We start from the raw sequence: 26,021 nt of genomic DNA, 5'->3' as shown, positions 1-26,021 counted from the left end.
CTACGAAATGACCACTTTTCGCAAACTCCTGAAAACTTATCTCTTCGACAAAATATATCATAAAGAACAACATGCGTAACTCTACTTTCTTCAAGATATCCAGGAACGTTCTTTAATGTCTTTTGCTTTCACGCTATCTTGTACCTAATGCCTTTGGCTCTAACACTATCATGTATTTCACCATCATGTAACCAAAACTTCTGCTAAAACAAATGTATACTCTTTTCTATTTCCAATATTATGTATTTTACCATCATGTACCCAAAACTTGCTGTAAAACCAAATGTACATTCTTTTCTATTTCCAGTATCCATGATGAATTGTAAGCCACATTGAGCCTGCAAAAAGGTGGGATAATGTGGGATACAAATGTAATAATAGGCATCTCCGAGACCTGGTGGAAGGAGGATAACCAGTGGGACACTGTCATACCGAGATACAAATTATATCGCAGTGATAGAGTGGACCAGCTTGGGGGAGGAGTAGCATTGTATGTTAAAGAGGGCATTGAAACAAATTGAAACAAATAGAATGAAAATTTTAAAGGAAACAGACAACCTTTTGGAATCATTATGGATAGAAATTCCATGTGTCAAGGGGAAAAGGACAGTGGTAGGAGTGTACTACCGTCCGCCCGACCAGGATGAGCAGACGGACGCAGTCATGTTAAAGGAAATTAGGGTCGCTAATAAAATGGGCAACGCGATAATTGTGATTTCAATTACCCCAATATAGACTGGGTTAATGTAGCATTGGGGCACACCAAGGAGGTAAAATTCCTTGATGAAATCAAGGACTGCTTCATGGAGCAGCTGGTACAGGAGCCGACGAGAGAAGGAAAAATTCTAGATCTAATCATTTGTGGAGCACATGATCTGGTACGGGAGACAATGGAAGTCAAATATGTTGGTGTTTAACTTCAAAAAGGGAGTTATGATAAAATGAGGTGAATGGTAAAAAAAGAACTTAGAGGAGCAAAGGATAGGGTACAAAACCTACAACAGAACAGGCGTGGATGCTGTTCAAAAACACCATCCTGGAGGCCCAGGCCAAATATATTCCATGTATCAATAAAGGAGGGCAGAAGACCAAACGACAACTGGCATGGTTAAAAAGAGAGGTGAAGGAGGCTATTGGAACAAAAAGAGAATCCTTCAGAAAATGGAAGAAAGAACCGACTGAAGATAATAAAAAGTGGCATAAGGAATGTCAAATCAGATGCAAAGCGCTGATAAGAGAGGCTAAGAAGGACTTTGAAAGGAAGATAGCGGTAGAGGCAAAAACACATAGTAAAAAAATTTTCAGGTATATAAAAGCAGAAAACCGGCAAAAGAATCAGTTGGGCCACTGGATGACCGGAGAGTAAAAGGGGCACTCAGGGAAGATAAAGAAATAGCGGAAAAATTAAATGAGTTTTTTTGCCTTGGTCTTCACCGAGGTAGATTTTGTTGGGATACCGGTGCCGGTCAGGGTATTCTAGGCTGAGTCGGAGAAACTTAATGAAATCTCTGTAAAACTGGAGGATTTAATGGGGCAGTTCTGCAAACTAAAGAGTAGCAAATCTGGGCCGGATGGCATTCATCCCAGGGTACTGATGGAACTAAAAAATGAGCTTGTGGAGCTACTGTTGTTGATATGTAATTTATCCTTAAAATCAAGCGTGGTACCAGAAGATTGGAGGGTCGCTAATGTAACGCTGATTTTTAAAAGAGGTTCCAGGGGAGATCCGGGGAATTATAGACAGGTGAGTCTGACGTTGGTGCCGGGAAAATGGTAGAGACTATCATTAAGAACAAAATAACAGAGCACATTCTAAAGCATGGACTGATGAGACACAGTCAGCATGGATTTAGTGAAGGGAAGTCTTGCCTCACCAATCTACTGCATTTCTTTGAAGGGGTAAACAAACATGTGGACAAAGGTGAGTCGGTTGATATTGTGTATCTGGATTTTCAGAAAGCGTTTGACAAAGTCCCTCATGAAAGGCTCCAGAGGAAATTAGAGAGTCATGGGATCGGAGGTAGTGTATTGTTATGGATTAAAAACTGGTTGAATGATAGGAAACAGAGAGTAGGGTTAAATGGTCACTATTCGCAATGGAGAAGGGTAGTTAGTGAGGTCCCTCAGGGATCTGTGCTGGAACTGTTGCTTTTTAACATTTTCATAGATGACCTAGAGATGGAGGTAACTAGCGAGGTTATCAAATTTGCTGATGACACAAAGTTGTTAAAGGTCGTTAAATCATGGGAAGATTGTGAAAAGTTGCAAGAAGATATTGCGAGACTAGGAGACTGGGAGTCTAAATGGCAGATGATGTTTAATGTGAGCAAGTGCAAAGTGATGCATGTGGGAAAGAGGAACCCAAACTATAGCTACGTCATGCAAGGTTCAGCGTTAGGAGTCACGGAACGAGAAAGGGACCTGGGAGTCGTCATTGATGATACGTTGAAATCTTCTGCTCAGTGTGCTGCTGTGGCTATGAAAGCAATTAGAATATTAGGTATTATTAGGAAAGGGATGGAAAACAAAAATGAGGATATTATAATGCCACTGTTTTGGTCCATGGTGCGACCACACCTAGAGTTTTGTGTTCAATTCTGGTCGCCGCTCCTCAAAAAAGATATAGTGGAATTAGAAAAGGTGCAGAGAAGGACAAAAAAAGATGATTAAGGGGATGGGACGACTTTCCTATGAGGAAAGGCTAAAGCGGCTGGGGCTCTTAAGCTTAGAGAAAAGGCGGCTGAGGGGAGATATGATAGAGGTAGATAAAATAATGAGTGGAGTGGAAATGATAGATATGGAGCTTCTGTTTACGCTTTCCAAAAATACTAGGACAAGGGGGCATGCGATGAAGTTGGAGTGCAGTAAGTTTAAAACAAATAAGAGAAAATATTTCTTTACTCAGCGCGTAATTTGACTCTGGAATTCGTTGCCGGAGAATGTGGTTAAGGCGGTTAGCTTAGCAGAGTTTAAGAAAGGGTTGGACGGCTTCCTGAATGAAAAGGCAATAGAATGTTATTAAATGGACGTAGGGAAAAATCCACTATTCCTGGGACAAGCAGTACAAAATGCTTTGCTCCGTGGATCTTGTCAGGTGATTGTGACCTGGATTGACCACTGTTGGAGACAGGGTGCTGGGCAAGATGGACCTTTGGTCTGTCCCAGTGTGGCGATGCTTATGTTTTATGTCTTGTATGTGTCAAGCTGCACTCCATAAAATAGTTTTGGCTGCCTCCCAAAATTGGATGTGATCATCGGCATGCTGGCTGTTGGTTTGACGATAAGTGTCCCACTTCGCAAGTAAAAAGGTCTTAAAGTCAGGATCCTGAAAAAGATGAGGGGAACTGCCACAAGTAAGTTTTCTGATAATAGGACTCCATCTGGACATCCATTCAAATCAGAGTGATCTGAAATTTTCACTGGACCAATTTCAGCAGTTATGAGAAACCAAGAAGCAGTATGTAGTCCAGCTGGAAAGAGAACCATGAGCACATGATAGGTGTAATCACGCTGTTGAAGGTGTAGCAAACGCCACAAGCCCTCTAAGGCTAAAGCCCTGCAAAAACATCAAAGGAGGTTCACCCGACTCTTTCCCGAAGCTACTGAAGGAGTGGAACTTTCCAGAGAAGGATCCATAACCAAATTAAAGTCTTCCAAAACAATCAGACTGACCAAGATAGGGAGAAGAGAGCTGAGTGATGTGAGTGAAGAACTGAGGATCAGGCTGATTCGGCCTATACACCACTAGCAAGTAGTGCACTGTTCCTTGTAGCATATCTTTAAAAAGATATATCCACCAGAGCTAGATTTAGCTAGGACATGTACGGAGTATTGGAGGGATTTGTGTATAAGGACCCACCTCGATGCCTACCTCCCGAAGAAGAAATAGTACATCTCGTCAACCCACTGACGCTGGAGCTTAGTATGTTCAACATCACTGAGTCGTGTCTCCTGTAGACAGTAAAAACTATTTTAGATATATTACAAGCAAGAAGCCGGTAAAAGAATATTGTCTGTGTGTTTGCCTCTAACACAATATTTTTTTCAAAGTCTCTCTTGGCCTTCCTTAGGAGGGCTTTGCATTTGACTTGCCATTCATTATGCTGTATTTTCAGTTGGATCCTTCCATTTTCAAAAGGATTTTCTTTTAGGTCTAACAGCTTCCTTCACCTCACTTTTTAGCCATTCCGGCTGTCATTTGGCCTACCTTCTTCCTTTTTTTTAATACATAGAATAGAACTGGCCTGGGCTTCCTGGATGGTACTTTTGAACATCATCTGCGCCAGATGTAAATTTTTGACCTTTGCAGCTGCTCTTCTAAATTTTTTTTTTTTCACTGTTCTACTCATTTTATCATAGTTTTCATGATCCAGGCACTGCCTACCAGAGTAGAAGAGGATGCCCTCATTAGCATAAACCTGAATTGGCATGCCTAAATTTAGACATAACCATTTACACCAGCACTAAACCGGGGTGGGGAAAGTTCCTCATACCTCCCATTAAAACAAGGCCAACAACCGGATTTCAGGTTACTTGTCCCTTGGTCCAATGAATCCTTGCTCCTTTAGCAAATGCCTGCCAGCTTGTGGGGGTATAGCAGACCGATTCTGAATTCAGGTTACTATATCAGGCTGGACAGGAGGAATCTCCCTATTAACATGGGTCAAAGGCGGGAGATGAAACCCAAGAAAAATTTGGCAGGCTGTATGGTCTATTGTGGGGGCTTATTCCAGTGACTGCTGGTGACTTACTAAACCAATGACTTCCCTATGAAGAAAGACTAAGGAGGCTAGGGCTTTTCAGCTTGGAGAAGACGGCTGAGGGGAGACACAATAGAGGTATATAAAATAATGAGTGGAGTGGAATAGGTGGATGTGAAGCGTCTGTTCACGCTTTCCAAAACTACTAGGACTAGGGGGCATGCAATGAAGCTACAGTGTAGTAAATTTAAAACAAATCGGAGAAAACATTTCTTCACCCAATGCATAATTAAACTCTGGAATTCGTTGCCGAAGATCGTGGTGAAGGCGGTTAGCTTGGCAGAGTTTAAAAAGGGGTTAGACGGTTTCGTAAAGGACAAGTTCATGAACTGCTACTAAATGGACTTGGGAAAAATCCACAATTCCAGGAATAACATGTATAGAATATTTGTACATAGTAACATAGTAACATAGTAGATGACGGCAGAAAAAGACCTGCACGGTCCATCTAGTCTGCCCACGATAAACTCATATGTGTATACCTTACCTTGATTTGTACCTGTCTTTTTCAGGGCACTGACCGTATAAGTCTGTCCAGCAGTATTGCCCACCTCCCAACCACCAGTCCCGCCTCCCATCACCGGCTCCGTCACAGACCCCGTATAAGTCTGCCCTCCCCCATCCTAGCCTCTCATCCACCAACCCCTCTTCCCCCGCCACCCAATTTCAGCTAAGCTTCTGTGGATCCATTCCTTCTGCACAGGATTCCTTTATGCCTGTCCCACGCATGTTTGAATTCCGTTACTGTTTTCATCTCCACCACCTCCCGCGGGAGGGCATTCCAAGCATTCACCACCCTCTCCGTGAAGAAATACTTCCTGACATCTTTCCTGAGTCTGCCCCCCTTCAATCTCATTTCATGTCCTCTCGTTCTACCGCCTTCCCATCTCCGGAAAAGATTCGTTTGCGGATTAATACCTTTCAAATATTTGAATGTCTGTATCATATCACCCCTGTTCCTCCTTTCCTCCAGAGTATACATGTTCAGGTCAGCAAGTCTCTCTTCATACGTCTTGGAACGCAACTCCCATACCATCCTCGTAGCTTTTCTTTGCACCGCTTCCATTTTTTTAACATCCTTCGCAAGGTACGGCCTCCAAAACTGAACACAATACTCCAGGTGGGGCCTCACCAACGTCTTATACAGGGGCATTAAAACCTCCTTTTTTCTGCTGGTCACACCTCTCTCTATACAGCCTAGCAACCTTCTCGCTACGGCCACTGCCTTGTCGCACTGTTTCATCGCCTTCAGGTCCTCAGATACTATCACCCCAAGATCCCTCTCCCCGTCCGGTTCTATCAGGCTCTCCCCACCTAACACATACGCCTCCCTTGGATTTCTACTCCCTAAGTGCATCACCTTGCATTTCTTCGCATTGAATTTTAATTGCCAAACGTTAGACCATTTTTCCAGCTTCTTCAGATCTTCTTTCATGTTTTCCACTCCCTCCGGGGTGTCCACTCTGTTGCAAATCTTGGTGTCATCTGCAAAAAGGCAAACTTTACCTTGTAATCCTTCGGCAATGTCACTCACAAATATATTGAACAGAATGGGCCCCAGCACCGATCCCTGAGGCACTCCACTACTCACCTTTCCCTCCGAGCGAACTCCATTCACTACCACCCTCTGGTGTCTGCCCGTCAACCAGTTCCTAATCCAGTTCACCACTTCGAGTCCTATCTTCAGCCCTTTTAGTTTATTCAAGAGCCTCCTGTGGGGAACCGTGTCAAAAGCCTTGCTGAAATCTAAGTAGATGACGTCCATAGCATGTCCTTGATTTAATTCTCCTGTCACCCAGTCAAAGAATTCAATGAGATTCGTTTGGCACAATTTCCCTTTGGTGAAACCATGTTGTCTCGGATCTTGCAACTTATTGGCTTCCAGGAAATTCACTATCCTTTCCTTCAGCATGGCTTCCATTACTTTTCCAATAACCGAAGTGAGGCTTACCGGCCTGTAGTTTCCAGCTTCTTCCCTATCACCACTTTTGTGAAGAGGGACCACCTCCGCCATTTTCCAATCCCTCGGAACCTCTCCCGTCTCCAAGGATTTATTAAACAAATCTTTAAGAGGACCCGCCAGAACCTCTCTGAGTTCCCTCAGTATTCTGGGGTGGATCCCGCCCGGCCCCATGGCTTTGTCCACCTTTAGCTTTCCAAGTTGTTCATACACACTCTCTTCTGTGAACGGTGCTCTATCCACTTCATTTTCAGGTGTACTTTTGCCAGTCCTTCTCGGTCCTTCCCCAGGATTTTCTTCAGTAAAAACAGCGTTTTGCTGTATCTTTTAGTCTCACAATCCCCTTTTAGTCTTTCTCCTTTCACTAATACACCTGAAGAAGTTTTTGTCTCCCCTCTGTACATTTCTAGCCATTTGTTCTTCCGCTTGTGCCTTCGCCAGACGTACCTCTCTTGGCTTCTTTCAGTTTCATCCGGTATTCCTCCCCGTGTTCCTCTACTTGAGATTTTTTGTATTTCTGGAACGCTAACTCTTTAGCCTTTATTTTCTCAGCCACTTGCTTTGAAAACCATATCGGTTTCCTTTTTCTCTTGCTTTTATTTACCCTCCTTACATAAAGGTCTGTGGCCCTGTTTATTACTTCTTTCAGCTTGGACCACTGTCCTTCCACGTGTTGTGCGTTCTTGCAGCCCATCAGCTCCTTCCTCAGGTATTCCCCCATTTTGTTAAAGTCAGTTTGCTTGAAGTCCAGGACTTTGAGTTTAGAGTGGCCGCTAACCACATGAGCCGTTATATCAAAACAAACCGTTTGATGGTCACTGCTTCCCAGGTGCGCAGCCACTCGGACATTTGACACACTATCCCCATTCGTGAGCACCAGATCCAGCGTCGCTCCCTCCCTCGTGGGTTCCGTCACCATTTGTCTGAGCAGAGCACTTTGGAAAGCATCCACAATCTCTCTACTTCTTTCCGATTTTGCAGAAGGAACCTTCCAATCTACATCCGGCAGATTAAAATCTCCCAACAATAGAACCTCTCTTTTCTTCCCCAACTTCTGAATATCAGCGATCAGATCTTTATCCAGTTCCTCCAATTGTATCGGGGGTCTGTAGACAACACCCACGTGGACCAAGGTTCTATCCTCTCTTTTTAAGGTGATCCATATCGCTTCTTCCTTTCCCCACTTCCCTGTCATTTCAGTTGCTGCGATATCATCTCTCACATACAGAGCTACTCCTCCACCTTTACGTCCCTCTCTATCCTTCCTAAAAAGATTATAGCCTGGTATGTTTACAACCATGGAGCCATGTCTCTGTGACTGCAACTATGTCCAAGTCAGTCTCCAACATCAGGGCTTGAAGGTCATGAATTTTATTGCTTAGACTGTGAGCATTTGTGGTCATTGCTTTCCAACTACATTTCCTAGTTTGTGTTTTGGGTTTAGTGATTTGTGAGTGTCTTTTCTCTTTGGGTACCTTCTCCTCTTTTTGTTCCCTCTTCCTTGCTTTTTCTTTTTTTTCTGCTTCAATTTTAGTTTCAGGAACATCACAGTGCTGTAGTGGAGCAAAAGAATTTTGTAGTGGCAACACTTGTGTGGGTGGATGCTTCTGTGTCACATGACGAATTCTGCCTGAGCCTACTGTGAGCCATCTGTTCCTTTGTGGTTTTATTCTCTGGTTTTATTGGGAAGCTTGCCAGGTGCCCTTGGCCTGGATTGGCCGCAGTCGTGGACAGGATGCTGGGCTCGATGGACTCTTGGTCTTTTCCCAGTGTGGCATTACTTATGTACTTATGTACTTATTAGTCATGGATCTCAACTTATTGTCCACTGAATGTATAGGCAGAAATGATTTGATGGACTAATTTGTAACTTGTGAACATGGATTTCACCAAGGGAAGTCTTTCTTCAGCAATCTGTTTTTTGAAGACATGAATAAGCTTATGGATTAACGTTAACTTCAGTATTCTAGAACTCAGTAGAGGCAACATCATTAATTTCATCCTGTTTCTTTGCCAATCCATAGGGATTCCAAGACATGTTTTGTGCCCTGCAGAATTTTTACTCTATTTGATTCAAGGCCCTCCTTTACATACTTATGTAATACCTATCTTCAGGATGAATTAGTAGAGTCTCAAGCTGGATTGTTTGTGGGAAAAGTGATTGATTTGTCTTTTGAAAAATTTATGACCTGCAAGATTCAAGACAGTGGAGGATTGTATTTTGCTACACCAGACACTGATTTGCAGTGGGGGTATTTTTTTGAGCCTTGAAGTTTGGTCTGGGATTCCTGATGAAGAATTTTTTCAAAATGAAACTGCTTTGCATCTAACCGTGGCTAAATAATAATACCAATAATACCTTACAAGTGTTCCCTTATATTTGAATGTTTCCAGTGATTCTGTTCACCCAGTTTGACTTAGGTGCCTCTGTGTTATGGATCTATTGAAATGTGACATTTTGTGACTTTTGTATTGATGTTTTTTCATGACTCACATTTAAATATTTACTTGTTATACACTAAATATATGTGGTGTATCTGGAAGTCGAGTGATGTATTAAGCCCTATGAGTAGCCTGGTTTTGGGCTGCAATCATAGGCGTAGTTTGACTGTTTCATTTGGGGGGGCAAAGGATGGGGCAGAGCATATTAGCATATTCATTTGCATATATACATATGCAAATGATATGCTAATATGGAGGAAGGAAGGAAGGAAGGGAAAAAGAGCTGGCTTTTTTGGGAATAACCATAATGAATATGTATGAGATATCAAGCCAGCTCTTTCTCCCTTCCTTCTTTCCTTCTTCCACTCCAGTAGTATTTCCCCACCCCTTTTCCCATACCATGCCAGTGTTGACCTTAGAAATGCATAAGCTCTATATGTAGATCCTTCAAGAGGTAGTGTGTCGTGATTTAGGCTCTACACCCTTTCTGATGTTTTGGTGCCACCTCAGTAAAGCCAACACACAATCTCTCCACTGCAACACACTATACACAAACTTGTGCAAAAACACACTCATAACCTTACTAAACCATAACAGTACTAATTCCAAGGACAGGACGAGCTGCAACCTTATGCGTGAAAAGGCAGAACTGTATTTACACCAGGCTCTAAAACACCAATACACTACCTCGTGAAAAACACATGACACAACAGACATGACACAAGGAACTAGAAAGCAAAAAATATGAAGGCAAAATACTGAACTGGAAAGTTAACTCAAGAAGTCAGACTCAGCATGCAGCAATACCAGAAAAATTGAAACTTACATGCAAAATTTCACAGAAAGCTGACATATTCCAATTAATAAATTCTGATTAAAATACTTTTTTCTACCTTTGTTGTCTGATCATTTAGTTTTTCTATTCGCTTTGGTCCCAGTGTCTTCTGTTTTATGCAGTGTCTTCTTTCCATTTGATATTCCATTTAATAGATTCAAAATAAAATACTTTTTTGTACCTTTGTTGTCTGGACATTTTACTGTTCAATCATGCTGGTTCCAGTTTCCTCTTTTCCTGTCTTTCTGCTAATTCTCCTTCAACTGCTTGCTGTCTATTTGTCTTTTCTCTTCTCTCCTGTCTTATTCCATTCCTTCACTACACCTACCTTTGACACATTATTTCTTTTTTAGCTCTTTCCTCTCTGATCACTTAAATTTCACCCTCGTCCTCATCCTCCTCCTTTTTAGTTTTCAGCTATCAAATTCCATTTCTTTCTCTCACCCACTAGCTGCCCCATTCCTCTTCTCTGTCCTTCCTCCAACCTTTCATTTCCTTTAATCTTTAATCAACTCTCCCTTACCACATTTCTGCCCCCCCCCCCCCCCATCACTATCATCCTCTCATTTGTTTCCTTCCCACCTCCCCTTTGGCCTCTCCCAAATAGTTCCACCATTTGCAGCATCTTCCTCCCTCCAACCTTCTAGCCCAGCACGCCTGCTCCCTTTCTCCCATTGTAGCCTAATAGCTCCCTGTCCCTTCCACACACACACCCACACCCCAGCATCTTCCAGCCCCCACTTCCCTGTGGTCCAGCATTTCTTCCTCTCTCTCTTCCCTCCCTCCAATTGTCCAGCATTTCTCCCTCACTCCCTTCTGTCCCTGGATCCACAATCTCCCTCTTTTTCTCTTTCCCCTCTAGTGTATATCTATCCCTCCCTCTCATCCATCCCCATGTACAACCTCTCTTCCCTCTGTCTTCTCTCTCACTGCCCACATCACTCTCACTATCTCCCTTCCTTGCACCCTGGGCCCAACATCTATCTCTTTCGTTCTCTTCCTTCCCCTTTTAGCATCTCTCCCATCCCCATACAGCATCTCTCTCTGTCTCCCTCCCTCCCACTTCCATGTTCCAACATTTCCCCTTTCCTCCCCGACCCTCCAGACCGGTCAAGACGCGTGGGTTATGTCCTCCTACCAGCAGAGGGAGACTGAGAAAACACTAAGCTTTTGAAGCCTGTATATATAACCTGTGCAGAACCTCCACTAGCCAGTATTTTCTCAGTCTCAGCAGAGGTAGCAGTTGACAGCCTGTGCAGTCTCCAATAATCTGGTGAGGTAGTTTGTCATTGGGTCGTAGGATTTTTTCCTTCCAAACTTTATTCTGTTGCAGTACCCTGTACGTGTGTGTGTAAAAAAAAAAAAAAAAAAAAAAAAAAAAAAGTGCTTTGGGGCCCTGGGTCTGGTGGGGCCCAGTTTTTCCCCCTGGGTGTTACACCTATGTTTGGGTCCCTCCCCCTGTGCTGCTCTCTATTTCTGTTTGCTTGGCAGCTTTGTGCCTCGGCTGCTTTCTCAGTATTGTAGCCTTGAGTGCCTTACAATTTCCAGATGCCAGAATTAGAGTACTGTGCCTTTAAGGTCAGTTATTCTATTTCGTTTTGCTTGGCAGCTTTGTGCCTCGGCTGCTTTCTCAGTATTGTAGCCTTGAGTGCCTTACAATTTCCAGCTGCCAGAGTTGGAGTACTGTGCCTTTAAGAGCATTTATTTCTTTATTTTCAGCGGACCGAACGGGGGTTTTGATTCCTTGCTGGAACGAGAGAGCAGCGCTTTCTCCACTGCTTTTGCAGTGTGAGTGAGTTTTTGGTTTGGCGCGTTTGCGGAACAGCTTTTCCCTTCCCTCGTGGTTTATGGCGGCCCAGCTCCTCCGATGTCGCGCGTGCTCGTGACGAGGGGTAGAGGCGCCGGGCGCTCAGTGTAGCTTTGCGGTGCACCTATAAAGGTGGCTGCGGCACCCCCCGACTTGACCGCGGAGGGATCGATGGTGTCGGGAGTCTCCGGGTCAGCGGGAGCGTAGGCAGGGCCGCTGTCAGCGGGAACAGTTTCGGCGGGAACAGCCGCCATCTTGAGTCTGACGCGGCCCGTGGAGCCGGCTGGTTTTGGGCCTGCGGCCTCCGTTTTTGGCACAAAAGGGCCTAATGACGGTCCAGGAATGGTGGGCTTTCCTCCAGATTTTGTCTGGACGCGGTATCAGGCCTGGAGATCGGGACCCCCCCTTCCCCCCCCCCCCCAATTGGAAGAGGGGGCTATTTCCGTCTTGGCTGAGAGACCACGGTTAGAGTGGTCAGAGGACAGGCAATGTTTTTCTCCTGTAGCTGCAGAAGCTGCGCTTAGTGATCTGGGGGAGTCAGATGGAATTGACGGCTCTCAGGAGCAGGATTGTTGGATTCCTGGAGAGGATCCTTCAGTAGTGCGGATTTTCCATAGAGATGAGCTGTCAGAACTCATAGATCAGGTGTCGTCCACCCTTCAGTTTGGTCCTGAGGTGGCTTTGGGGGAAACTGTCCAGGATCCGTTGGTGAAGGGCATTCAGCGTCAGGCGTGATCCTTCCCTATGAACAAGGATCTCCGGGAGATGATTTGTCAGGAATGGGATTTGCCGTGTAAGGTGGCAAAGGCAATGGCGAGGCTTTATCCCCTCCCTCAGGACGATAGGGATTCCTTTAAGGCTCCCACGGTAGATGCAGTAGTGACGGCAGTAATTATAGCTACGGCTATCCCGGTTGATGGAGGAACGGCCCTCCGTGATCCTCAGGATAGGAAGTTGGGATCTTTTCTCAAGCGTAGTTTTGTTTTGTCGGCTCTAGCCCTGCAGGCCTCGGTTTGTGGGGGTCTGGTAGCTCGGGCATGTTTTCGTTGGGCCGAGAAGCTCCTGGATGATTCGGTAGATGTTGGTTCTTCTGGGGGTCAGGAGTTAGCCGACTTGGACATGGGTTCATCCTTTTTGTCTGAGGCTTTTATGATTTGTTGCCTACTTCAGACAAAAAATATGGCTATGGTTGTGGGTCTCTGCCACTTAAGGGAGCTATGCTCTTTGGAGAAGATTTGGACAAGTTAGTGTGAGGTCTTAGTGATACCAAGGTTCTATGGCTTCCAGATTTTCGGTTCAAGGCAGGGGCCAGAACTAGTTCCTCTCGGGGACGGTTTAGGGAGGCTCAGCGGTATAGGCCGGGCAGATCGAGTGGGACCTACCCCTAGCTGTCTGTTTGTCCAATTTAGATTGTAAGCTCTGTTGAGCAGGGACTGTCTTTTCATGTTAATTTGTACAGCGCTGCATAAGTCTAGTAGTGCTATAGAAATGTTTAATAGTAGTAGGACCTCTAGGGGTCGGTTTTTCCAGCGCACACAGTTCTTTCGTGAGAGTCATCGCGGAGGGTGTGGCTTTTCCGCGGGAGGTTAGTATTCAGGCCACAATTCCCAATGAAGGTGTGCGGGCTCAGGCTCTGGTGCATGTTGGGGCTCGGCTGAGTCTGTTTTACCAGAGTTGGGCCCAAATCAGGTCAGATCAGTGGGTTCTCAAGGTGTTTCGAGGCGGATGTGCGCTGGAATTCGAAAGCTGTTCTCCCGAAGTGTTTCTGGAATCCCTCTGTCGGTCTTGGAGCAAGAGGGCAGCAGTGAGGGACACTCTGCGGTGGCTGCTCGCGTTGGGAGCCGTGGTTCCTGTTCCTTCAGATCAGCAACGCTCAGGGTGCTATTTGATCTATTTTGTGGTCCACAAGAAAGAGGACACTTTTCGTCCCATTTTAGATCTCAAAAGGGTCAATGCGGCACTCAAGGTGCCCTCTTTCCGGATGGAGACGTTGCGGTCGGTCACTGGTGCGGTCAGGAAAGGAGAGTTTCTCACTTCCCTGGATTTGACGGAAGCTTATCTTCACTTTCCTTTGTGCAGCCTTTTGGTTCCAAGTTACAGGGTCCGATTCGTCGGTTCCTTGCAGAGAAGGCGCCGACGGCCCGTACTTATCGTCAGGTCCTGGGCCTGATGGCGGCGACCATAGAGGTAGTTCCGTGGGCCAGGGCGCACATGCGTCAGGTACAGTCAGCTCTGCTCAGTCGTTGGTCCCCTCTGTCGCAGGACTTGGAAATGTGTTGTCCGCTGTCGGTGGCCCCTCGTCTCAGTCTCCGCTGGTGGCTCAGTCCGCGCAATTTGGGAAAGGAATGCCGTTGGAGTCCCCACAGGGGCTGGTAATGGTCACGGATGCCAGTCTGCAAGGTTGGGGGGCACATTGTCTCAGGTAGCTCAAGGCCGGTGGTCTCGGGCAGAAGCAGAGTGGTCCATCAACCGGCTGGAAACTCGGGCCATTCGGGTGGCGCTCCAGGCCTTGACGTCGGTGGTTCGCCACAAGGCAGTCCGAGTGCTCTGTGACAATGCCATGGCAGTAGCATATGTCAACCGTCAAGGGGGGAACAAAGAGCCTTGGCAGCGCAGTTGAACTCATCTTCAGGCTCTCTTGGCAGCGCATGTGGCCGGGGTAGGTCACATAGATGCAGATTATCTCAGCAGGCACACTCTAGATCCCAGAGAGTGGTCTTTTCTTCGGTCAGTGTTCCAGTGAGTTGTGTCGGTCTGGGGACTTTCGGTGATCTTAGGGCAACGGCTCGCTATGCGCAAGTTCAGAGATTTTTTTTTTTTCAGTCGCTGAAGAGACCGTTGAGCGGAGGAAATAGACACTCTTCTGTTGCCTTGGCTTCGGGAGTGACTGTATGTGTTTCCTCTGTGGCTGTTAGTCGGTCGAGTAATATAGCGCATCGAACATCACTCCGGTCGGGTGATTCTGGTAGCTTCGGATTGGCAGCGTCGACCATGGTATGGAGACCTGGTGCGGTTGGCAGGGGCGGCGGCCCTGCCTTTGTTGGGATCAGTTCTGTGTCAAGGCCCGATAATCATGCCGGATCCGGCTCGGTTTTCGCTTATGGCTTGGCTCTTGAGCGGCACAAGTTGAAGAAGAAGGGGCTTTCGTCCAGTGGCTTTGCTACGATGTTGAGTTGCCGTAGACGATCCACTTCCTTGGCGTATGTCCGGGTTTGGAGAATCTTTGAGCACTGGTGTGAAGACCATCGAGTTCGGCCGTTTCACTCTTCGGTGGCGGAAGTTTTGGAATTTTTGCACGATGGTGTTGATAGAGGTCTGGCCTTGTCTACACTGAAGGTTCAGGTGGCAGCTTTGTCATGTTTTCGTGGGAAGCTTCAGTGAAAGTCCTTCGCGTCTGTGCCTGAGGTAGTGCGTTTTTTGAAGGGTGTTAAGTTGCTGCGTCCGCCTCAGTGACGGATGGTGCCTCCGTGGGATTTGAAGCTAGTTTTGGATGCTTTGATCAGGCCTCCGTTTGTGCCTCTGGTATCGGCATCTTGTAAGGATTTATCTTTAAAGGCGGTCTTGTTGGTGGCGATTACTTCAGCACGGAGTGTTTCAGAGCTTCAGGCTTTGTCTTTTAGGGAACCATTTTTGTCCTTTCTGAGGGAAAGGTTTCGTTGCGGACGGTGCTTTCCTTTTTTGCCCAAGGTGGTTTCCGAGTTCCATGTTAATCAGGTCATCTCTCTGCCAGTGTTGGGTGATATGGCTGGAGATTCGGAGCAGCGTGGTATTGCCAAGCTGGATGTCAGGAGAGTTTTGAGTTATCTCTCTGGAACTCAGGACTTCAGAGCCTCTGACCGTTTGTTCGTTCTTCATGGTGGCCCAAAGAAGGGTGCAGCGGCTCCTAAGGTGACCATAGCACGGTGGTTGAAGGAGGCGGTTGCATCTGCTTACTTGGTGAAGGGTCCTGTGGTGCCTAGGGGCTGGTCTGCTCATTCCACTAGGGGAATGGCAGCCTCGTGGGAGGAGAATAGTATGATTTCTCTGTTAGATATTTGTCGGGCTGCGGTTTGGTTTTCGTTGCATTCCTTTGTGAAGCATTATAGGATTCCTGTGCATGCAAAGTACGAGGTGCGCTTTGGGGCAGCAGTTTTGACCTCTGGCCTTAGTAGGTCCCTCCCATAAGTTAGTTACTGCTCTGGTACGTCCCACGCGTCTTGACCGGTCTGGAGGGTCGCTGAGGAAGGTGAAATTAGATCTTACCTGCTAATTTTCTTTCCTCTAGACCCTCCAGACCGGTCAAGAGCCCGCCCTGTCTGTATTGGAGGCCAGGAGGTGTGTTTGTTGGATAATTCTTGGCTGCTGTAAATTGTTGTTTCTCTAATTGCAGACTGTTTATTTCTGTTTTGTGATAGGAGTCCGGGACAGGTGGGGCTCTTCTTTGATAGTCCACCTGTAGAAGCCCAACTGTTTTATCAAAGGCAAAGGAACATGTTTCCGTAAGAGCAAGCGGAAGATGTTTCTTGTTTTTGCAGTTTACTGTGACCACGTACAGGGTTGCTAGTTGTTGTTAGTGTTTTTTGTTTCTCTGCTTTGTCAGGGGTATACTGGCTAGTGGAGGTTCTGCACAGGTTATATATACAGGCTTCAAAGCTTAGTGTTTTCTCAGTCTCCCTCTGCTGGTAGGAGGACATAACCCACGCGTCTTGACCGGTCTGGAGGGTCTAGAGGAAAGAAAATTAGCAGGTAAGATCTAATTTCACCTTTCTCTTGCTGTCCCTCCCTCCTCCTCCACATCCAGTATTATTTCTCCCTCTCTCTCCCCCATGCATCTCCCCCCACCAACATTCCCCACCTCTCTCGCTCACCTATACCTAGCATTACCCCATCACCTCAACAGTGCTCCTGTGACTGTCTCTCCCTGTCTCCCTGCCACCAGCCAGCATGCTGCCTCGCTCTTCCCCGCCGGCGCTGCCTCAGTCCCTGACTCCCTGCAGCATTTTTGTCCGTCGCCGTCAGCGCTGCCATTCATTCTCACAGGCAGCCTCGTTCCCGCTCCCCTTTGCCGCGTCCACTCCTCCGACCGGCAAAGGGGAGCGGGAACGAGGCTGCCTGTGAGAATGAATGGCAGCGCTGACGGCGACGGACAAAAATGCTGCAGGGAGTCAGAGACCGAGGCAGCGCCGGCGGGGAAGACACAATTAAGCCCCGCCAGTTTGCCGGTGCGACTCGTTTGGGGGGGCAATGCCCCCCCCCTCGCCCCCCCCAATCTACGCCCATGGCTGCAATCATTGATGGGCATGGGTTCTGTTGCCTATGTATGATCACGGCCCTATTACATTGAAGACTTCCTCTATACTGTTAATGTAGGAGTGGCATTTTTCTTCATAAAAGTTAACTATTTGGGATATAATTTTCTTGTGGTGAGTTCTTGATTTTGTTGAAGTTGTGAAACTGGTTTAGCAAGGTTGTACAATCCATTGGTGGTAGTTTGCAGAACAACTAATAGTTTTGTACTGGTAATAAATATCTGTTTACTAAGCCACACAGCAATGCCAACACAGACCTTTCAAAGTGAATGGGCTAGCGCATGGCAACCACTAGCATGGCTTAGTAAACTGTCTGCTGCTGCTTGTTGTCAGTGATGATTGATAACTGGAACTTATCTACATTTTACTCACAGCAAAGAAGTCCACCGAATGCTGGAGCGGCATGAGCGGCGGAATCCGGAAATGTTTGCAGAGTTGCTGCAAGCAGCAAACACTGCTGATGACTTCAGAAAGTGCCCAGTGAGTACATCAAACAAAACGGCTGCATTCTAGATCTTGATGGTTATAACTACGTTTATTCCTGTCCAAAGTGCACTAACACATTCCAACAAAGACTGCATTTTTGTCAGGTTGCTATGTAACTACTTAGTTTTCTTTTGTCTAATTTTATTTTAGCAGGCAAATGTTTGTCCTCTTTGCTTTTATTTCACAGATTTTGTTTGTATATAAAAATTGTATATAAACTATAGAAGGCAAAGACTATAAAACCCTTGTTAAATGGAGGGGGGGGGGGTGGAAATCTTATTTACAGAGCTGGATATCAGTAATAACACCTTTCATTGTTGCATACGTGATTTTGTGCCCAAATTTATTTACTGCCTTTTTGAAGGAATTCACTCAAGGCAGTGTACAGTAAGAATTAGTTTGTATTTCACGTAGTAGACACTAGTTGAAACCGCCAAGTAGTGGCCTAGTGGTTAGGGTGGTGGACTTTGGTCCTGGGGAACTGAGGAACTGAGTTTGATTCTGACTTCAGGCACAGGCAACTCCTTGTGACTCTGGGCAAGTCACTTAACCCTCCATTGCCCCATGTAAGTCGCATTGAGCCTGCCATGAGTGGGGAAAGTGCGGGGTACAAATGTAACAAAAAAAAAAAAAAAATATATATATGTATAACAGGTGAGTCTGTTCCTAGTTAACTCTAATTGACTCTGGCTTGTATTTATGTGACCATAAGGATAGCCATACTGGGTTATTTTAATGGTCCATCCAGCCCAGTATCCTGTTGCCAACTGTGGCCAATCCAGGTCATAAGTCCCTGGCAGAAACCCAATTAGCAACATTCAATGCTACCAATTCCAGGACAAGCAGTGACTTCCCCATCTCAATAGCAGACTATGGACTTTACCTCCAGGAACTTATTTTTTTTAAACTCAGATACGCTAACTGCTATTAACACATTCTCTGGTAACGAGTTCCAAAGCTTAATTATTGGTTGAGTGAAAAAAAATATTTCTCCAAGGACAAGCAGGCTGCTTGTTCTGACATGTGGGTCGATGTCTGCGTCGGCCCAGGAATCGGCATTTTGCAAGCAAAATGTTAGTTTTGCCAGAGTCTTCTGGTGCGCGAGAAGCGGACTGATTTCCCGCCCGTCGCGTGAGCACTTCTCTTTTTTTTTTTCTCTGCATTGAGGTGCATTGGCGTTCGTTTCTGCACCTCTTCAGGCCCAAGAAAAGTCTTTACTGATTGCCAGTTTGTTCGCTTCTATTTCTTTAATTTTTTTCTTTCAAGATTAAAAAAATAAGGTTTTCCGTAGTTTCCTTTTAGTTTTTTCACATATTTTAAGTTTTCTTTCTTTTTCATTGTGGCTGGCCTGTAGGCCGCACGGTCAGGTTCTCCCCTTTTCTCTTTTGTGCCTTTTTTCTGTTTTTAGGCACAATCACATCTTTTGATTTCGCTGAAGCCGTTCTTCCTTCCATGTCATCGAAGACTCCCAGTGGCTTCAAGCGTTGTAGTCGGTGCAACCGGACTAGCTCAGATACCGATACCCACGCCTGGTGTATTCAGTGCCTTGGGTCTGGTCATAACCCAGCCGCTTGTAGTCTGTGTCTTCGTATGAAGAAACGGACCCAAGCGTCTCGAGAGGCCCAACGTGAAAAAACCTTTTGGGGCTCAGTCCGGTCCTTCGACATCGACATTGGTATAGAGGTCAGTGGCGTCGACATTGAAGGGAGCATCGACGTCGGGGAGAGAGGTAATGGCTGCTGTGAGACCAACTTGTGCTGGGAGCAGTGAGACGTCGAGTGGGTCTCCACCTGCCTCGAGGCCTCCAGTTATGCAGGCCCCCCGGGACCAGCCTTCGTCAGACCCAGCCCCGAGGAGACGTGAGGATTCCACGTCGTTCTCATCGATACTGAGGAGTCTCGAGAGGCGTTGAGCGAAGGCTAAGAAGCACAGTCATTGTTCTCCTTCAACGCACGGTACCGGGAGCTCCAGGACGTCGAGAGAGTCGGCACCCGAGAAACGTCGGCGCCAAGAGGATCACTCCCCCTCGATGCTGGAGGTGCCGAAAACTCGGTCTCCTAGCTTCCCAATGCCTGCACTCGAGCCTCCACGGATTCTGACACCGCCTATCCCACCGACCCCGTAGCCTTCTCTGATGGCGGCTCTCGATGAGCGCATCCAGGCCTTGTTTCCAGAACTTCTGGAGGGATTGCTACGTCAGTCAGCTTCGGTGTCGGGGGTGCTTGCACCTTCTGTACCATCTGCTGCAGCGGTGTCTGGCCCTTTACCTGTGGTGAGGTCCTCAACTGCAACGTCTGCTGCCACCCAGGTCTATTCCCCTTCAACATTGGTGGCGGGAGCTTTGCCGCCGTCGGACAGGGCATCGACCTCTCAACATTATAAGTACATAAGTAGTGCCATACTGGGAAAAACCAAAGGTCCATCTAGCCCAGCATCCTGTCACCGACAGTGGCCAATCCAGGTCAAGGGCACCTGGCACGCTCCCCAAACGTAAAAACATTCCAGACAAGTTATACCTAAAAATGCGGAATTTTTCCAAGTCCATTTAATAGCGGTCTATGGACTTGTCCTTTAGGAATCTATCTAACCCCTTTTTAAACTCCGTCAAGCTAACCGCCCGTACCACGTTTTCCGGCAACGAATTCCAGAGTCTAATTACACGTTGGGTGAAGAAAAATTTTCTCCGATTCGTTTTAAATTTACCACACTGTAGCTTCAACTCATGCCCTCTAGTCCTAGTATTTTTGGATAGCGTGAACAGTCGCTTCACATCCACCCGATCCATTCCACTCATTATTTTATACACTTCTATCATATCTCCCCTCAGCCGTCTCTTCTCCAAGCTGAAAAGCCCTAGCCTTCTCAGCCTCTCTTCATAGGAAAGTCGTCCCATCCCCACTATCATTTTCGTCGCCCTTCGCTGTACCTTTTCCAATTCTACTATATCTTTTTTGAGATACGGAGACCAGTACTGAACACAATACTCCAGGTGCGGTTGCCATAGAGGACATCGTTCCCCGGCGTCGAGGCAGGTCCAGTGTCAAAGCAATTTCTCCAAGGACAAGCAGGCTGCTTGTTCTCACTGATGGGTGACGTCCACGGCAGCCCCTCCAATCGGAAACTTCACTACCAAAGGCCTTTGCTAGTCCTCGCGCGCCCATGCGCACCGCGCATGCGCGGCCGTCTTCCCGCCCGAACCAGCTCGTGTTCATCAGTCTTCTTTTGTCCGCGCTCGGTACGGTCGTGTTTTCGCCGTGTCGCGCCCCGGAAAGTCGACCTCGCGCGTCGTTCTTACTTCGTGTAAAAAAAAAAAAAAAAAACAAACTCTGTGTGGAAGGAGACTCCCCGGTCTTTTTTTCCTTCCCATATTTCCAGTTTTTTGCCCCGGTAAGTTTTCTTTCGTCGTCGGGGTAGGCCGCTTTTAGGCCTCAGGTCGAAGTTTTCTTCCCCTTGTTTTTGTGGTGCCTTTTCCGCCATTTCGACTTTTGATCTCGCCGGCGTGATTTTTCCGCCCATGACATCGAAGTCTCCCAGCGGCTTCAAGAAGTGCACCCAGTGCGCCCGGGTCATCTCGCTCACTGATAGGCACGCGTCGTGTCTTCAGTGCTTAGGGGTTGGGCACCGCCCGCAGGCCTGTAGTCTGTGTTCCCTCTTACAAAAGCGTACTCAGGTAGCGAGATTGGCCCAGTGGAACGTTTTGTTCTCGGGCTCTTCGTCGGCATCGGCACCGGGAGGATCCAGTGCATCGACGTCGTCAGCGCCCGGACCTTCATCTTCGCCCGGACCTTCATCTTCACCCCTGACTGCATCGAGTGTATCGAGGCATCGACCCTCTGCATCGGGGCGACATCGGAGGGCCGCGTCGGTGACATCGAGACCTCCTCTTTTGCTGATGTCGACGGACGGTGGTGCTTCGTCTGGAGTGCAGGTGAGGGCTGTCCATTCCCCTGCTGGTGGCGGTGAGCCTTCGGGTGGGTCTCCCCCTACCCTGAGGGCTCCTGCGGTACAGCCCCCCAGAGACCGACCGACCTTCGGCCTCGGCCCCGAGGAAGAGACGGCTGGATTCGACGTCCTCCTCGTCAGTGCCGGGAAGCTCCGGTGACATGCTTCGCTCCAAGAAATCGAAGAAGCATAGTCACTGGTCTCCTTCCCGTGTCGGCACCGAGAGCTCTGGGTCGCCGAGGGAGTCGGCACCCAGTAGGCATCGGCACCGAGAGGACCGCTCACCCTCTGTTCAGGAGGTGTCGATGCGCTCCACTCTGGACAGCCCGGAACAGCCTCCACGCCCGGAACAGGTTTTGACATCGACTCCTGCATCGACATCAATGTCTTTCTCCACAGCCGCTCTGCATGAGAGCCTCTGGGCCGTTCTCCCAGAGATCCTGGGGGAGCTGTTGCGCCCTACCCCTCCGGTACCGGGGGTGCTTGCGCCACCGGTACCGTCGAGCGAGGCGCAGGCTGGTCCCATGCCCGAGGTGAGGCCTTCCGCATCGGTACCGCGTGCGGCACCGACTGTGGTCGCTTCCCAGGAAGGCTCCCCGACTACGTCGGCGGAGGGAGCTTCGCCGATGCGGGCGGGAGAGTCTACCTCTCGACGCTCCCATCGTGGACGTGGCTCCATGGAGTCGAGTCGGGCACGGTTGCAGACACAGGTCCGTGAACTTGTGTCTGACACCGAGGGTGAGGCCTCGTGGGAAGACGAAGGAGACATCAGATATTTCTCTGACGAGGAGTCTGAGGATCTTCCTTCCGATCCCACTCCCTCTCCTGAAAGACAGCTTTCTCCTCCCGAGAGTCTGTCTTTCGCTTCCTTTGTCCGGGAGATGTCTACGGCCATCCCCTTCCCGGTGGTTGTGGAGGACGAGCCCAGGGCTGAGATGTTTGAGCTCCTGGACTATCCTTCTCCACCTAAGGAAGCGTCCACAGTACCCATGCATCATGTCCTTAAAAAGACATTGCTGGCGAACTGGACCAAGCCTCTAACTAACCCCCACATTCCCAAGAAGATCGAGTCCCAGTACCGGATCCATGGGGACCCAGAGCTGATGCGCACTCAGTTGCCTCACGACTCTGGAGTTGTGGATTTGGCCCTAAAGAAGGCCAAGAGTTCTAGGGAGCATGCTTCGGCGCCCCCGGGCAAGGACTCTAGAACCTTGGACTCCTTTGGGAGGAAGGCCTACCATTCTTCTATGCTCGTGGCCAAAATTCAGTCTTATCAGCTCTACACGAGCATACACATGCGGAACAATGTGCGGCAGTTGGCGGGCTTGGTGGATGCGCTCCCCCCTGAGCAAGCCAAGCCATTTCAGGAGGTGGTCAGGCAGCTGAAGGCGTGCAGAAAATTCCTGGCCAGAGGGGTGTATGACACCTTTGATGTTGCGTCCAGGGCCGCTGCTCAAGGTGTGGTGATGCGCAGACTCTCATGGCTGCGTGCCTCCGACCTGGAGAATAGAATCCAGCAGCGGATTGCGGACTCGCCTTGCCGTGCGGATAATATTTTTGGAGAGAAAGTCGAGCAGGTGGTAGAGCAGCTCCACCAGCGGGACACCGCATTCGACAAGTTCTCCCGCCGGCAGCCTTCAGCCTCTACCTCTACAGGTAGAAGATTTTTTGGGGGAAGGAAGACTGTTCCCTACTCTTCTGGCAAGCATAGGTACAATCCTCCTCCTCGACAGCCTGCGGCCCAGGCTAAGCCCCAGCGCGCTCGCTCTCGTCAGCAGCGTGCGACTCAGCAAGGCCCCTCGGCTCCCCAGCAAAAGCAAGGGACGAGCTTTTGACTGGCTCCAGCAGAGCATAGCCGACATCCAAGTGTCAGTGCCGGGCGACCTGCCAGTCGGAGGGAGGTTGAAAGCTTTTAACCAAAGGTGGCCTCTCATAACCTCCGATCAGTGGGTTCTCCAAATAGTCCGGCAAGGATACACCCTCAATTTGGCCTCAAAACCTCCAAATTGTCCACCGGGAGCTCAGTCTTACAGCTTCCAGCACAAGCAGGTACTTGCAGAGGAACTCTCCGCCCTTCTCAGCGCCAATGCGGTCGAGCCCATGCCATCCGGGCAAGAAGGGCTGGGATTCTATTCCAGGTACTTCCTTGTGGAAAAGAAAACAGGGGGGATGCGTCCCATCCTAGACCTAAGGGCCCTGAACAAATATCTGGTCAAAGAAAAGTTCAGGATGCTTTCCCTGGGCACCCTTCTTCCCATGATTCAGCAAAACGATTTGCTATGCTCTCTGGACTTGAAGGACGCCTACACGCACATCCTGATACTGCCAGCTCACAGACAGTATCTGCGATTTCAGCTGGGCACACGTCACTTCCAGTACTGTGTGCTACCCTTTGGGCTCGCCTCAGCGCCCAGAGTGTTCACGAAGTGCTTGGCTGTAGTAGCAGCGGCACTTCGCAGACTGGGGGTGCACGTGTTCCCATATCCCGACGATTGGCTGGTGAAGAACACATCCGAGGCAGGAGCCCTGCAGTCCATGCAGATGACTATTCGCCTCCTGGAGCTACTGGGGTTTGTGATAAATTATCCAAAGTCCCATCTTCTCCCAGTGCAGAATCTCGAATTCATAGGAGCTCTGCTGAATTCTCGGACGGCTCGCGCCTATCTTCCAGAGACGAGAGCCAACAACTTGTTGTCCCTCGTTTCGCGGGTGCGAGCGTCCCAGCAGATCACAGCTCGGCAGATGTTCAGATTGCTGGGCCACATGGCCTCCACAGTTCATGTGACTCCCATGGCCCGCCTTCACATGAGATCTGCTCAATGGACCCTAGCTTCCCAGTGGTTTCAGGCTGCTGGGGATCTAGAAGACGTGATCCACCTGTCCACGAGTTTTCTCAAATCCCTGTATTGGTGGACGATTTGGTCCAATTTGACTCTGGGACGTCCTTTCCAAATTCCTCAGCCACAAAAAGTGCTGACCACGGATGCGTCTCTCCTGGGATGGGGAGCTCATGTCGATGGGCTTCACACCCAAGGAAGCTGGTCCCTCCAGGAATGAGATCTGCAGATCAATCTTCTGGAGTTACGAGCGATCTGGAACGCTCTGAAGGCTTTCAGAGATCGGCTGTCCCACCAAATTATCCAAATTCAGACAGACAACCAGGTTGCCATGTATTACATCAACAAGCAGGGGGGCACCGGATCTCGCCCCCTGTGTCAGGAAGCCGTCAGCATGTGGCTCTGGGCTCGCCGTCACGGCATGGTGCTCCAAGCCACATATCTGGCAGGCGTAAACAGTCTGGCCGACAGGTTGAGCAGGATTATGCAACCTCACGAGTGGTCGCTCAATTCCCGAGTGGTGCGCCAGATCTTCCAAGCGTGGGGCACCCCCTTGGTGGATCTCTTCGCTTCTCAAGCCAACCACAAGGTCCCTCAGTTCTGTTCCAGGCTTCAGGCCCACGGCAGACTGGCATCGGATGCCTTCCTCCTGGACTGGGGGGAGGGTCTGCTGTATGCTTATCCTCCCATACCTCTGGTGGGGAAGACTTTGTTGAAACTCAAACAAGACCGAGGCACCATGATTCTGATTGCTCCTTTTTGGCCGCGTCAGATCTGGTTCCCTCTTCTTCTGGAGTTGTCCTCCGAAGAACCGTGGAGATTGGAGTGTTTTCCGACCCTCATCACACAGGACGAAGGGGCACTTCTGCATCCCAACCTCCGGTCCCTGGCTCTCACGGCCTGGATGTTGAGAGCGTAGACTTTGCCTCTTTGGGTCTGTCAGAGGGTGTCTCCCGCATCTTGCTTGCTTCCAGGAAAGATTCCACTAAGAGGAGTTACTTCTTTCTATGGAGGAGGTTTGCCGTCTGGTGTGACAGCAAGGCCCTAGATCCTCGCTCTTGTCCTACACAGACCCTGCTTGAATACCTTCTGCACTTGTCTGAGTCTGGTCTCAAGACCAACTCTGTAAGGGTTCACCTTAGTGGAATCAGTGCATACCATTACCGTGTGGAAGGTAAGCCGATCTCAGGACAGCCTTTAGTTGTTCGCTTCATGAGAGGTTTGCTTTTGTCCAAGCGCCCTGTCAAGCCTCCTACAGTGTCATGGGATCTCAATGTCGTTCTCACCCAGCTGATGAAACCTCCTTTTGAGCCACTGAACTCCTGCCATCTGAAGTACTTGACCTGGAAGGTCATTTTCTTGGTGGCATTTACTTCAGCTCGTAGAGTCAGTGAGCTTCAGGCCCTGGTAGCCCAGGCCCCTTACACCAGATTTCATCATAACATAGTAGTCCTCCACACTCACCCTAAGTTCTTGCCAAAGGTTGTGTCGGAGTTCCATCTGAACCAGTCAATTGTCTTGCCAACATTCTTTCCCCGTCCTCATTCCTGCCCTGCTGAACGTCAGCTGCACACATTGGACTGCAAGAGAGCATTGGCCTTCTATCTGGAGCGGACACAGCCCAACAGACAGTCCGCCCAATTGTTTGTTTCTTTTGATCCCAA

At 48.4% G+C, this 26,021-nt stretch overlaps 1 protein-coding gene across 1 annotated transcript in view; it reads left to right on the top strand.

The window, feature by feature from the left end:
- The window catches only part of USP53 (ubiquitin specific peptidase 53), a 298,888-nt gene that overhangs the window by 52,981 nt on the left and 219,886 nt on the right, over window positions 1-26,021 (top strand). The window contains exon 4 of the mRNA XM_030192265.1: window positions 17,467-17,572. Coding sequence (XP_030048125.1) covers window positions 17,467-17,572 — 106 coding nt within the window. The remainder of the gene's footprint in view (window positions 1-17,466; window positions 17,573-26,021) is intronic.

The sequence above is a fragment of the Microcaecilia unicolor genome, chromosome 2 (assembly GCF_901765095.1).
Source record: "Microcaecilia unicolor chromosome 2, aMicUni1.1, whole genome shotgun sequence".
Taxonomy (NCBI): domain Eukaryota; kingdom Metazoa; phylum Chordata; class Amphibia; order Gymnophiona; family Siphonopidae; genus Microcaecilia; species Microcaecilia unicolor.
This window is presented reverse-complemented; position numbering and strand designations above follow the sequence as displayed.